Here is a 13,577-nt window from a genome sequence, read left to right on the forward strand (position 1 = left end):
AAATTGTTACTAAGAATGTAAATTGACAAATTATTTGAATATAAACATTTCCATAGATAATTATTTTACTATTTATTTCATGATTATCTATTTCTGCTTTATATATAGTAATTAGATTGCATGTATTTTGACATTTTTTAAATAATAATTAATAACTTCTTACATAATTTCATTATAATTCCGTATGCTTCTGCATGATTTTAGTTTCTAGATCCATATGAAGTTTTTGTACAGTTCTAATATGTTTCTTTATGTGTTGTTCTGCAGTTGAATTTTCTAAATCATGAAGTTGTTTTTTCTGTGCTGCTTCCAAAGCTTCTTCTGCATGTAAATGTCGCAGTTTAAGTAACCTTGATTCATAGTGTAAAAGTTCCTCCTATGCAATATATATTCATTTTGATGTAAATATAATCGAAATGCATTCAATTAACAATCTAAATTATGAAAATTTTGATAATGGCTTTCTTAACATTTATCATTTAACATCTATAATTATAGCTTATAATTATTCTTACAGATATGTATGAAAAAATGAGATTAAATTATAGTTATTATTACCTTTAAAGATGCTAATTCTTCAGGAGAGAATTTTGCTTCTAGTGCAGTCTTCCATAATCCTTGTACTTTAGGTTCTATAAATTCTTTATAATTTGGTCCCTTTGCGGTGAGTCTGTCTAAACGATCAATTCCGTTTCTCAGCTCCAAATGTTTTTCTCTAAATAAAAAAAGAAATTATTTTAAAGTTTATTTAACATCTTGCTTTGATTCGTAGCCTTTATCGTTTAATTTGTTTTAAAATTTTGAGTTCTAAATATATTGATTTTTATTTTTCAAAATAGAATCAATCGAAAAACTAGTTCATACACATACATATATCTTTTATAACATATGATAATACCGAAGTAAATCTGCCTTCTCTATTTGACTTATTTTCTGATCTGGTACATTGTTTAATAATTCCTCCTGTTCTTCCAACTCGTTCCAGCTTTCTGATTTAAGATGTAAGATATCTAAAAATATTAGTCGATATATATAAATATAAAATATAAAAATAACATTTAAAACCATATATATATGAACGTAAAAGACTAACTTTCCGACTTCTTTGAATCTTTAAATTCTTCTTTCAATAAACTTATGTATTCGTCCACTTTTTCTTGATGATGTTGAAACTCTTGTTTTAAAGTCTCAAGCTCCTCATCTAAAATAAAAATCGAATTATAATTTTAAATTAAATTTTCTTATAAGATACTTCTATTGATGTAATATCAGTAATTTAAAAAAACATACCGGTAAAACCAGCCATTTCAGCTTTAGCCCATAATTTGTTCAGTCTTATATCATTAAATACATCCTTTGCAACATAATTGCTACCATCATTTAGCGCTTTATGCGTTTTAAGTAACTTTGGATCTTCAGTATCAGCAAAATGTTCCAATAGATCATATGTACTCATTATTCCTTTGACAAAAAGTTACAAAAAATTAAGATTTAGTAAAACAATAAAAGTAAAGATAAAAGTAAATGGATGATAAAAGTTACCGATGAGCTTTTGTCTTAGACGTGCTTCTTCCAAGCCATCAGAATCCTTTCCTGCAAACCTGAAATGCTTGTATGCAATTTCTTCTTTGTCATGAATCTTTAGATCGCTGAAGATGGATTGCAGTTTGCTATCAGTTAGACGCTAAAATAAATATTCACATGTAAAATTAGAAAATAAAGAGAGTACAAATATAAAAAAATCTATACTCTAAATCTATACTTCTTTGGAATAGAATTTCACTCTAAAGAGTGAAAATTTAGCTTTGAAAAAAAAATGACTCAATTTTCAGTCTTAAAAAGTCATCAGATTTACTTTAAATTTTAGAAAGTATATTTACTTATTTATTATATTTTTAATTGTATTCTATGTGCAATCCATTACTCACATTTTTGGCCTTAACCCAAAGCACATTCAATTTTGCCATCCTGAATGGCAAATCCAAATCTCTGAGAGACGTTGGGAACTGCGAGGAATCTACATATTTATCCTTATTTGCCTCAGCGGAGTATTTGTGGTATTTATTCTCCCCTATACTGGTATGAACTGACAGACCCAGATTTATTAAAAGAATGAATTTTGCATTCAAAAAGATCATTTTTGTGTTTTATTCATAAACGATTGCACGAGCCACGTGATACACGATTCATAAATGATACAAACAAGTGCAAAGTTGCAAACGTGTCAAACGAAATTGACACTGACGTACTTATAAGCATGTAGCCGTGTACCAGAAAGAAGTCGCGTTCAAATCAGTTTAGATGACACGTAAGTTAGGTTATGTTCGCTTTTGAGGTTTGATTTGGAAATATTGATTGGAGATTTGAATGAAGCTGCCCGCGTCTGATACGTTGAACATAAGTTTCAGGAATTAAAGAGTTTATTCTCATTCACGGAAACCCCGAATGTCTGCAAGTGTCTTCTAGTGTCTTCGATAACGCAAAAAATGCCGCCAAAATTAAAGGTTGTAGTTTAATATTTTTTATATTTGTTAAAGAGTCTAACACACTTCTGCTCGATAAGATGATTTAAAATTATACACTAGAATATAGCGCAGAGTGTAAAATATATGTGTTTTTAAGGGCATTTTTGTTTAATAAAATTGTATTATAAATTGTATTAATAATTGTATGATAAATTATACAATTATATATTGACATTACATTTATTTGAATTGTCAAACATTTTGTCTTTCATGTCAATAGGAGAGTATAACTTTTGTGATGAATGTTGGAATCGTCCAACCTGGGACACAAAGTAATTTGCAACTGTTGGACAAAGAGAAGTTTATTCTTAAACATATTATTCAAAAAAAGGTATGCTTCTTTTTGCCATAGTTTTAAAAGATGTTTCCATTCAATGACACAAATATTCTTTCTTGACATTCAGTGAGAAACAATAGTGAATTCGGTTATTGCATTATACACTGAATTATACACCAAGTTATTTACATTAAAAAACTACTTTATATAAAAATCTAAATGCAGTGGCGTAATATCTTAACAATGAAATATAGTATATGTCTATTTTGTTAAATAATATGTGATAATATCATTATATTGGATATTCAAAATGTTTATGTGTTTCTATATTTAACTTTGTTAATTTCATATATAATCACTTTTAATATGCATTTAATCTAAATGTAATGCAAGTGACCAAATTTACTAAAAGATAGAACAACACTTGTACTAACTTGTGTTACCAAATGAAAAATATCCTCTAATCACTCGCATTTAAGTTTCTGTTAATTATGAGCATACTGTGCAGATATTTCTACGTCCTAAGGATGAAATGGGAGTGATATTGATGGGCTCAGATAGTAGTACAAGCGACAGTATTACAGGATTAGATAATGCACAGGAATTATGTAACATGCAAATTGGAAATTGGAATTTGATAAAAAGCATTGAGAAACTGCAACCCACAAATCAGATTTGTTCTTGGATGGATGCAATTTATGCTGCAGTCGAATATATTAAACACGAATGCGTGTAAGTATTTAAATACAGCGTAATGTTAAATTTTAATCAATATATATTATATTTACTATGTTTCTTATTGCAGAGATAAATGTGAGAGGAAAATAATCCTGTTGTCTTCTTTCACCGAAGAGGAAAATGTTGTTGATGTATTTCAAGCAGAGGATATAATAGAAATACTAAATTCAGAAGCAATTTCACTCATAGCAATGTATTGACTATACTGTATACAGCATTATTTTAATTATATTGTTAATATTAGTAATAGTAATAACAGAAGTTTAGATTAATGTTATGCATGAAGTTAGAATAAAAATATAAAGTAGAACAAAAAATTTGATATGTTATAGTGGAGAAAGAGCATTACATGATATAGATGAAGATTCTCAAACACCCAGTGAAGCACTACTTATGAATGTTCTACAACAGGTAATTTAGACAAATGTGTGGTCATTAAATTACAATAGATTATAAATTTTGCATCTAATTATATAGAATGTAATAATGATCTGATAAATATATATATATGTATGTTTATTATATTATATTACTATATTTGATATATATGCGTATATATATATATATATTTTTTTTTACAGATTAATGGTCAGTATCTCACATTTGATCATGCTATGTCAGATGTGCGCTTCTACAAACGGCCATCTACTAAACCGCTTCTATGGCGTTGTCTGATGGAATTGGGCGAATTATGCATACCGATCGCTGGAATTTCTAAAGTAAAGTTCTAATATGTATAAAACAGTTATTATATCTCTTTTGCGTATATATATATATATATATATTTTTACATATTATTTACTTTATAAGATGCCGAGTGAAATGAAATTACCGGAAATGATATTGATGGGTAAGACAAGTACGTCCAATACACCCGATAAAGAAGTACCAATTAAGAATGTTGTACAATGGATGGACAACAATAAGACCATTCATACAGAAGAAGATATTATCCGTGGTTATGTGTACGGTGGCAAGGCTATTCCTGTTTCGGGTAACTCTTATTAATTTTATAATAAAAATGTTCTACATATAAGTTCTGATGGCTCATGTGTACATGCCAATTATAGATGAAGCTAAAAAAGCCATGACTCCCAAAAACAATGAAAAAAGTTATAAGATCCACGGTTTTACAAAGAGAGAAAATATTCCTATGGAATATTGGCTGTCGGATGGTTCTTACGTTATTATACCTGCTAACGAGGTAGTAGAGTTCTCCTATTATGTATAGGATGTTCAAAAAAGATGATACCAAACTTTGGGAATATGTAGTACTCGTGAAAACAAACTGAAAAGTCTTAATAAGCAGAACTCTAAAAACTATTTATTTCCGAATTATAAAACAAAAAATAAATTTAATTATATAATAACAACAGATATTCAATGTGTTCTCCGTTCATTTCAATACATCAGTATGTCTTTTCTTTTTGAAGAATCGAACATGGTTAAAGATTCTAGATTTATCTCAGATTTGTTGACAACAATATAATTTTTTATGTGTCAAAATTAGATACTGTTAATGATACGCGGGTGAATTGACATTGACTGAATAGAGAATTGAAAAATTATCAACGAGCAACGAGCTTAGAAGTTCGTGAAGGATAAGGTGGTTGTGTAAATACACGTTTACATACTCGAAATGAATGGATTATTTATTACAACGGAAAATGCTTTATAACTTGGAAATAAATAATTTTGGAGTATTGTTTAAGATTTTTCGGTTTGTTTTCACGAGTACATATTCCTAAAATTTGGTACCACCTTTTTCGAACTCTCTATATAATGACCGTAAAGTTCAATGATGTAACAGTAAAAATGAATAAAAAATTCTTTTACAGGCAGCGAGTGCGCCATTTTATAGTCTAGTGCAAGCCATGGTTGACAAAAATGTTGTCGCGATAGTAGAGAAGATTTATAGAGCAAATACCGAAGCTAACATGGTGGCATTATTTCCAAGTGTTGACATAGAGAATGAACCATGGGTAAGAATATTCTTTCTATTGTTTCTCATTTTGCTAATCAGATAATTTTTATAACAGTGTCTTATTGAGATCGGTTTGCCATTTGAGCGAGATTATGGAGCAATAGCGCAGAAACCATTGAAAGGCGTGATGAATCAACTGTCGCAGGAGCAGGATAACGCAATAGATGATCTGTTAAAATCCTTAGAATTACCTGATGCGTAAGTATATATAGCATAAATATAAATATGATATATAATGTACATAACATAAATATAAAATATCCCTACTGAAACATTTTCTTATATTATTTTTCATAATATTCTTAAGAATTTGTAATATTTTGTGAAAATTTTTAAAAAAATTTATTATTTAAAATTTATTAATTAAAATTTTTTCAAATTTTATGTTTTCTTTAGAAATTATAGAATGAGAAATCTTAAAAATCTTAGAATATTTCATAATTTATATATATGAAGAATTATAGAAAAAAGATATGTATGTATGTAGACTTCCCAGAACACCTCAGAAAATTATTTTAATTCGTATAAATGATTTTAGAAATTTTCTAAAAAATTGTAAAATTATACAGAAAGACTGAAAAATTCTAAAAAGTTATATAAAGAATTCTAAAAAAAAAAATTTATCGAGGATATCCAATAAATTAGGAAGAACAATGTTATATTTTTTGCAATATTTATACAATATTGTTAATTGTCTATTGAATTTTTATATCAGTGCCGATGATGATACAATCAGTAGTAGTGAGAAATATTTACCGGGATATATGCCGGATCCTGGAACGCAACACATGTGGGATGTATTAACAGTTCGTGCGCTTAATCCAGATAAACCGTTGCCGCCTATCGCCGACGATCTATTGAATCTTTTAGAGCAACCTGAATTCATAAAAGCAAAATGCAAACCAGTGACCGAAAGAATCAAAAACTTGTTTTTCTTAGAAAAAAAGAAGCCGCTTAGGAAGTGAGCATATTCATTCAAATCAAACTAAAAAATTTTCCCGAAATGGATTTAACACTAAAATTATCGATTTGATAAATGTACATTTTTAGGCGTAAAACACAAGAGGACGATAATAAACAATCTGATGCTAATGATGATGCGCCTATGACATTTAAAGAAGAGCAAAGAGATACTGGCAACAATGATGTAGACGATATCTCTGATTTGTGCAGTTTCAATTTTGATGATATTGTAAGTACATAAACTCTCATATTATGTAAATGCTTTATAAAATTTTGGATATATGATTTTTTATATGCAACAAACTTCTTTAAAGAGACAAATATTCTTACAGGCTGATATATAGGAAACTGCTGGCAGTAATTATTTTGGCAATTACGTTACAATACTATACTTCTTGGATCATATCTTGATTCACATTATATAATCAACGATTTAGAAACCAGAAACCATTTAATAATATATTTTTGAAATACATATTGAATTAAATTAATTGCGATGCGTTTTAGATTTAATAAACAATAAAAGGATGCAATATTAATATTGCAGTGAGAAATATATAGAATTTCTTTTTTCTAGAATTGTTCTTATTCTTCAGTATATTTTCTCCAATCAAGAGTAACGATGACATTACCGTTAACGAATACGTTTCGTATTCGTATACGATAACAAATAGGGAAAAGATGAGGTCACTCACCCACGTAACGCCTACCTTTTATCCTCGACTTACCAAAAATCCGTTAATACCTGAACATTAAATTATGCTTAATAATTGATCAAAGATTTACTGAATACAAACAAGCAATATAATATTCTAAAAAAGTGAAGATTTTTATCAATATTTCGTAACATATAACTTTCATTTTTAAAAGGAGAATAGTTTGGTAATTAATATTAAATTTGAAACAAAGTTAATTTTAGATTTTTGTATATTAATGAACATTATATGTCCGTTTGCGCAATTGAAATTCAAATGTTAGGTAAAAACATAAACATTTGCAAATTGGTTTTAATGTACCCTTTTGATTTACATGGCTCTTAAGTTATCTCATCGATTCGATTCGCGAAGATGATGCGTGGCATTTCATCCATATCTATAAAAGGAAAGAGATCTGGTACGGCATGAGGCTGATTACCATGAAACGTGCGATTCCCCGATTCTTGCATTTGAAGCATCCTGTACTCAGCAGCGAATCAAGACACTACAAAGCCCTGAATGTGACATGATTTTATGATGGGATTGTACCGTTAATATAGCTTATTTCAGGAAATATTTAACTATTGGAATTATTTTTTAAACGAGGTATTATTAATAATAGAAACTTGATTGATATCAACAGACCAGGCTATTTATTCAAATTATTTTGTATATAAAAATTAAGAAAATATAAAGTTTTTAATTGCAAAAATAGTACATTAAATGTTGAATTTTATTGTAATATTCTAACAGTACAATAATTATCACGATGTGATAATTATCGAATGTTCATGAAATACTGAAATAACAATATTTTGCCATTAGTATTCATCTCATGAGTTCGCAGCGCGAATCAGTGGCTATCCGTGCTGTCTAATGGACGGTCTTCGGGCGGGGAAGACGAAGACCGAAGATCCAACAGTTCAGTCGACGAGGAGACGCCGCGTTGCGAGGATCAACAGGTGCGAGTAAACGCCTGTCGTTTGAGAAGCATGGGTAAGTCGAGTACGACTTAGTTGGCTGTACCTTGACACTTTACTATCCCCGACCGACGAAACAGGTCGAGCGTGTCGGATATTGCACTCTGTGAATCTCACGACTCGTCAACGCGTCACGAATAGAATCTCGTCCGTCCCTGGAAAACGATCCTGGATCCTTCCTTGAACGCAGTTCTCGCTCGCGTCATAGTCTCAATATAAATTTAAGCGAGTTTCGTCATGGTTGAGCAATTTTTACCATTAAATAATTCTAAGATACCAAATAATTTCAGATACTAAAAATAAAACGTGAAAGTGTGAAAAGAGATTGGATTCTTTAATTCTCATTAAATATTCTTTAGATATTTTTAAATATTTTGCTTTTCTCGTGTTATAAATGTTAAGGAAATTATATTGTTTTCGATTTTAATAATTTCTGGATATTATTGGAACGTTTAGAGATTAATGTAAAAAAAACCGTTTTAATTCTTCAAACGGTTTTTGAAATTTTTAAAATATTTTTTTAGTATCTCACATTTTTTTAATATCTTCTGATTTTTTATGTTACCATCGATTATCATAAATATTTTAAAGAAATATGTTGTTCAATTCAATTCAATTCAACTATCTGCTTATCTGATTTCACCTATCTGCTTCTGAAACGTAAAAAACAAAAATGAACAAAAAAAAAACGTATTTTTTAAATGTTTTATGATTTTTCGATATTTATTGGTTGCCATCTAACATTACATAAATATCGATTCGTTATTTTGTTAGTTGAATATAAATTTTTCTTTAATTTAAAGTAGTGCCTGTTGAAATGTTCGCAAAGCTGGTCGTTTACTCATATTGTTTCTCGTAGAAAGTTCACAAATTAGAAAAGATACAATGAACTTGAGACATCTTATGTATGCAAGTATGAATTACTTATATGCCTCAAACTGGTGAAGAGAAATAATTTGATGAATAAATTACTTTTCCATCAAGTTACATATAAATAATGGAAAAACGAGAGAAATCTTCAGCAATTAAATTCGATTCGCACAGTTATTAATAATCTACTCAATCCAGATAGATGCTGGGTGAAATGTCACGGATAAATGTCTTGTCGTGAAAATGTCAGATGTATCTTAGTGTATGCAGTTGAACATTATGCAACAACTATCAACATCGACGAAGCGATATTTCTTTCCTGTTTATATTTATTGGAGTCAAACTATTCTCTTCTTTAAGAACAGAAAAAGGTAAATTGCATTTTAAATCGAAGGGATTTGTTCGACCGTTCAGTGACGCAAATTTTGCGTTGACCAATGCAACTGCTTGCAGACCAGGCAGGATATATTATATGCGTGGGGTATTGCGTAAATTGACAGGGAAAGTCTCGTGAGCTGTGATAATGTCAAAAAGTTGAGTTCGATTGATTTTGGGTCAATGTAGAACGAGAGAGAGAGAGAGGTTTTTGCACGCGATGCTTCTCGAGAACGAGCTCTGGCTGTTGACCGTGAAAAAAATACATGAGCGAACGCGAGATACGAGAAGATAGTAAACGCTGACCCAGAATTGAAAAGTGTGGAAACACATATATTTATTAATTCGTGAGGTAAAGAAAAAAAGAAAAGTCTTATCGGGAGCCGCGATCGCAATTACTCTGTGATTAGAAGAAATTATCTGAATCTGTATTTTTAAGTTAACGGACGTATTGGCGGATTTTGCGATTATGAACGAATTATTTAAGGAACATCTTAACGGACTACTTTGTAATTTAAGAAAGAAAATTATATTTAATTAATTATTAGAATAATTTAATTACTTGAATTTATTGGTTTTTCTTAATCAATAAATTATTGAAGTAATTAATTCAAGGGTAATTCAATATTTAGAAATAAAGATAATTTAGAGATTTATTGCAGTATTAAGAAATTGATTTAATTAAAAAAGAAGGGAAAAAATGTTATCTGGATCCGTAATCGCAATTACAATTCAACGCAATCAATTCAATTACAATCATGACGAAAACAAATTATCCGAATTTAGATCTTTGAGTTAAAGAACGTCCAGCGGGTTTTGCAATTGTGAACGAATTATGTGAACACATCTCAATAAGCTATTTTATAATTTAAAGAAAAAAATATTCAATTACTTGGATAATTTTTTGATTATAAATCAAAAATTATTTAACTAATTAATTAAAGAATTTAGAGAGAAATAATTCGGGATCTAAATATAAAATAATTTTAAAATCTTTTATTACGGTACTTATGAATATGATTTAAAAAATGATGATGATTTAAAAAATTAATAAAAAAGTCCTAAAGTATTGGTCTCAATATTATGTTCTTATCCTCGGCATATTATTGTTTCTAACGGCAGAATTGTGACGTTTATACTTGCGCAAGGATAGATTGCCGCTGGTAAATATTCCGGATCCTTTCTCTATTTTTTTCTTGATTTTTTTCTACAACGGTGCACCACGTTGCGCAGTTTTTCCACGCTGACTCACCTTTTTGCTTTTGCAGGGAACATTTACGTCTGCAGCCTGCTCGTCACACTCGCTGTAAGTGGCCAGACTTTCATCAATTGCGGGACACTTGCAGTTCTGCGAATGCAATTTCTTGCGCATCTTATTTCCGAAAGTTGATCGTTCTCTCCACGCATATCTCGTTGCGAGAACTTTCTGCGAGAAAAAAAAATCAAAACGCCAATAATATTTTGACAGATAAAAAGACTCGATTAATTAACTAAAATCGCATATAAATTCCAGCCATTTTCGGCCATCTTTCATTAAACTTTGTACTAAACGTTAGCAAAATAATTTATAATTCCGCAACGTCTGAAATTTGTATAATTTCCTAACTATAATTAATTTAAATTCTTGAAAAATTTTTAAATTATATGTATGTATATTACATCTTAGAAAAATATTTTTGGTCTGTATGTGTTGTAGGCGCTGCTCGTTGTAGTGCAATGTGGCGACATAATGCGCAAAAGCATCGTCTTCGATAAGAATACTCCGGATGTGTTTTATTGTCCGCAACACAAGCCTATTGGTTTCGAGAAAATGCTCGTCAAGGCAAGACCGCTTTCCAGGCTCTGTCAATTCGAGGGTCGTCCGATACCCGAGGATTACAAAAGCGACTGTTACAACGACGTGGACGAGACCGAGTATGCTTGCAAGGAGAAGTACAGAATCATGGTGAGTGTCTAGTTTTATTTGGGATCGTGGTAAATTACGCGTGCGAAAATGGAGGTAAAAACACGCTGTTTACATGGCTTAAAAAAACAATATACGTATGACTAAGATAAAAATCAACTTGAAGAATAAGAAATAAACTTCCAAAGAGAAATATTCTCTTTCATAGAAGAGCAATATTTTTGATGTTCAAAAATAGTGTTGCTCTTCTACAAAAGTTTAAAAGTTTACTTAATTTTTAATTAAATGAGATACAACCTGTAAAAAATTAATTTTATTCAAGTTAAAGAAAAAAACGCTCGACCTGTATCGTCGTAATATCAAAAACGCCTTAATGCGTGTAACGGATTGGTGTCGGTCTTTTTCTCGTTGCAGAAGCGATTCAATAATCCGGATGGGAATGCGAGAGTCATTGACGCCGAGAAGTAGAGAATGGGAATGATGCTGCACGACCGCAATCAATGCGCACGCAAATCATAAAACCCAAATAGAGTCAAAGCCACATCATACTAATGCTCGGGGCTGCTGCTGCATCGAAGGGAGCTCAACTATTTACAAATAATACTTATAATAAAATAATAACGGCGACGTAGATAAAGCAATTATTGCCTTAAATCAATTATCCATTTTTTCATATTACGGTATCAAGTAATATTGTATTACGTTATAATGTTATGTTTGTCTTTGCAAAATATACAAAATATACAAAAAAATACATCAATAAGCAAGTCACTGCCGCAGCGTGTATTCAAGATGAAGAAATGGATAACAAAAAATTAACAGACACAGCAAGACACTCATAAAATAACGAGATATTTTATAATATACATTTTTCCACTTATCTTAGTGAAATGATAAGGAACAATAAAGTTTGGTTCTGTAATGTTTAAGCTTCGTCAAGGGGGAATTTATTTGTATAACATTATTAATAAAACTAACCGCAAAACGGAGCTGGGTGATCCTTTGACGGAGCTTTGGAATGTATTATTGCTTTTATATGAGAAATCGAATAATATAGTTTTTTATCAATCATATGTTAGTAAGTCATTATCAATCGTATCGCCAGCATTTACTTTGTAACGCTTATAGATGATTTTAGTTATGGATACCATCTTAAAAAATTTATTTCATCTATTTATGATAATAATCTAAAAATGATAAAAAAATATAATCACAGAATTTTATAAAATATAAGAATTTCATAAAAAAAGACTAATTTTTCGACAATTTCGTGATGCCTGAACAAAACTATGGAATTTTTCATGAATCTGCAAATATAAAATATTTTATAAATTTCCTCTATTTATGTACACAAAGATTTTACTTTCATATCACATTTACATATAAATAAAGCATTGATAGAATAAATATTGTTTATTATATTCTTTTGTCGTCGATCTGTGTTGCGATATCTCGAGGAACATATTGAAACTCAGGAGCATGTGGTACGTAGTCCTCCAAGATTAAGTGCAGATAAATAATTAATCAATGTTGAGTGCGAGAGGAAAATGTAAATTACATCATGGATTCAGGGATAAATTATTTACGCTATCGTCACGCATATGATTATCTGATGGCCTTTGTTTTAGATGAGGCTTCATCCACCGGGAAGTAACACACCTTATAACGGGACACGTCTATCCAAGTTCCTGGCCTTCGATAAAGATTTACCGTACGCGCGAAAGAAGAATCAAGTGTAAGAAAGCGGCTGCATCCAAGGACATCCAGAGGCCTTGTGTTAATGTTAAAAAAACGTTCATACGATGAACACATTAGTTATGTTATTAATCTTATATGTCGAGAATGCAACTAAGAAAAATTCGCCGAGTTCCTGTAATCCAATTAATGAGTACTGCGTCCCATTTTCGATTGGGTCGGATCCGCTGTTGATTTATGTTACCATTTACTCATAATACTTGTGTTAAATTGATTTAACGTTCCTATTTGATTTAATGCAAGTGTGAACTTTTTTCTTGCAGTGAGATTGTTTTTGTAACATAAAAAACATTGTTGCTTAGTTATATAGATAGAGAAAAGAAAATAATATTTATATTTAGAGAAATATCTCTATTTTTATACATTGTTATCTGTATAATTAATACATGAGAAATATAATATTCATGTCATGATAATATATTCATATAGAATATGTAGACCAATGCACATTAATTTCGGTGATATTCAAGAACAATTTTCTCATGTAAATTACATGCATTTATATTGTGGGA

General features: G+C 30.1%; 3 protein-coding genes across 3 annotated transcripts; 2 read left to right on the forward strand and 1 right to left on the reverse strand.

Annotated features, from left to right (window-relative positions):
- Nucleotides 1-127: 127 nt before the first annotated feature.
- LOC108687399 (alpha-2-macroglobulin receptor-associated protein) lies at nucleotides 128-2,156 on the reverse strand. Its single transcript, XM_018193144.1, has 7 exons — nucleotides 1,929-2,156; nucleotides 1,543-1,684; nucleotides 1,291-1,461; nucleotides 1,094-1,201; nucleotides 899-1,010; nucleotides 559-715; nucleotides 128-376 (listed from the first exon to the last, which is right to left on the reverse strand). Exons 1-7 carry the CDS (start codon nucleotides 2,136-2,138, stop codon nucleotides 173-175), a joined length of 1,104 nt encoding a protein of 367 aa, XP_018048633.1. The 5' UTR covers nucleotides 2,139-2,156; the 3' UTR covers nucleotides 128-172.
- Nucleotides 2,157-2,463: 307 nt separating this feature from the next.
- Nucleotides 2,464-7,066, forward strand: LOC108687398 (X-ray repair cross-complementing protein 5-like). Its single transcript, XM_018193143.1, has 13 exons — nucleotides 2,464-2,504; nucleotides 2,746-2,856; nucleotides 3,311-3,534; nucleotides 3,608-3,733; nucleotides 3,873-3,951; nucleotides 4,122-4,259; nucleotides 4,351-4,534; nucleotides 4,611-4,744; nucleotides 5,379-5,522; nucleotides 5,580-5,722; nucleotides 6,240-6,485; nucleotides 6,575-6,716; nucleotides 6,820-7,066. The coding sequence occupies exons 1-13, from the start codon at nucleotides 2,487-2,489 to the stop codon at nucleotides 6,829-6,831; spliced, it is 1,701 nt and encodes a 566-aa protein (XP_018048632.1). The 5' UTR covers nucleotides 2,464-2,486; the 3' UTR covers nucleotides 6,832-7,066.
- A 999-nt stretch (nucleotides 7,067-8,065) lies between these two features.
- LOC108687400 lies at nucleotides 8,066-13,272 on the forward strand. The gene is made up of 4 exons (XM_018193145.1): nucleotides 8,066-8,178; nucleotides 10,676-10,713; nucleotides 11,104-11,352; nucleotides 12,939-13,272. The coding sequence occupies exons 1-4, from the start codon at nucleotides 8,175-8,177 to the stop codon at nucleotides 13,047-13,049; spliced, it is 402 nt and encodes a 133-aa protein (XP_018048634.1). The 5' UTR covers nucleotides 8,066-8,174; the 3' UTR covers nucleotides 13,050-13,272.
- The last annotated feature ends 305 nt before the right edge of the window (nucleotides 13,273-13,577 follow it).

Source organism: Atta colombica, unplaced genomic scaffold (assembly GCF_001594045.1).
Source record: "Atta colombica isolate Treedump-2 unplaced genomic scaffold, Acol1.0 scaffold205, whole genome shotgun sequence".
In the NCBI taxonomy this organism is placed as follows: Eukaryota; Metazoa; Arthropoda; class Insecta; order Hymenoptera; family Formicidae; genus Atta; species Atta colombica.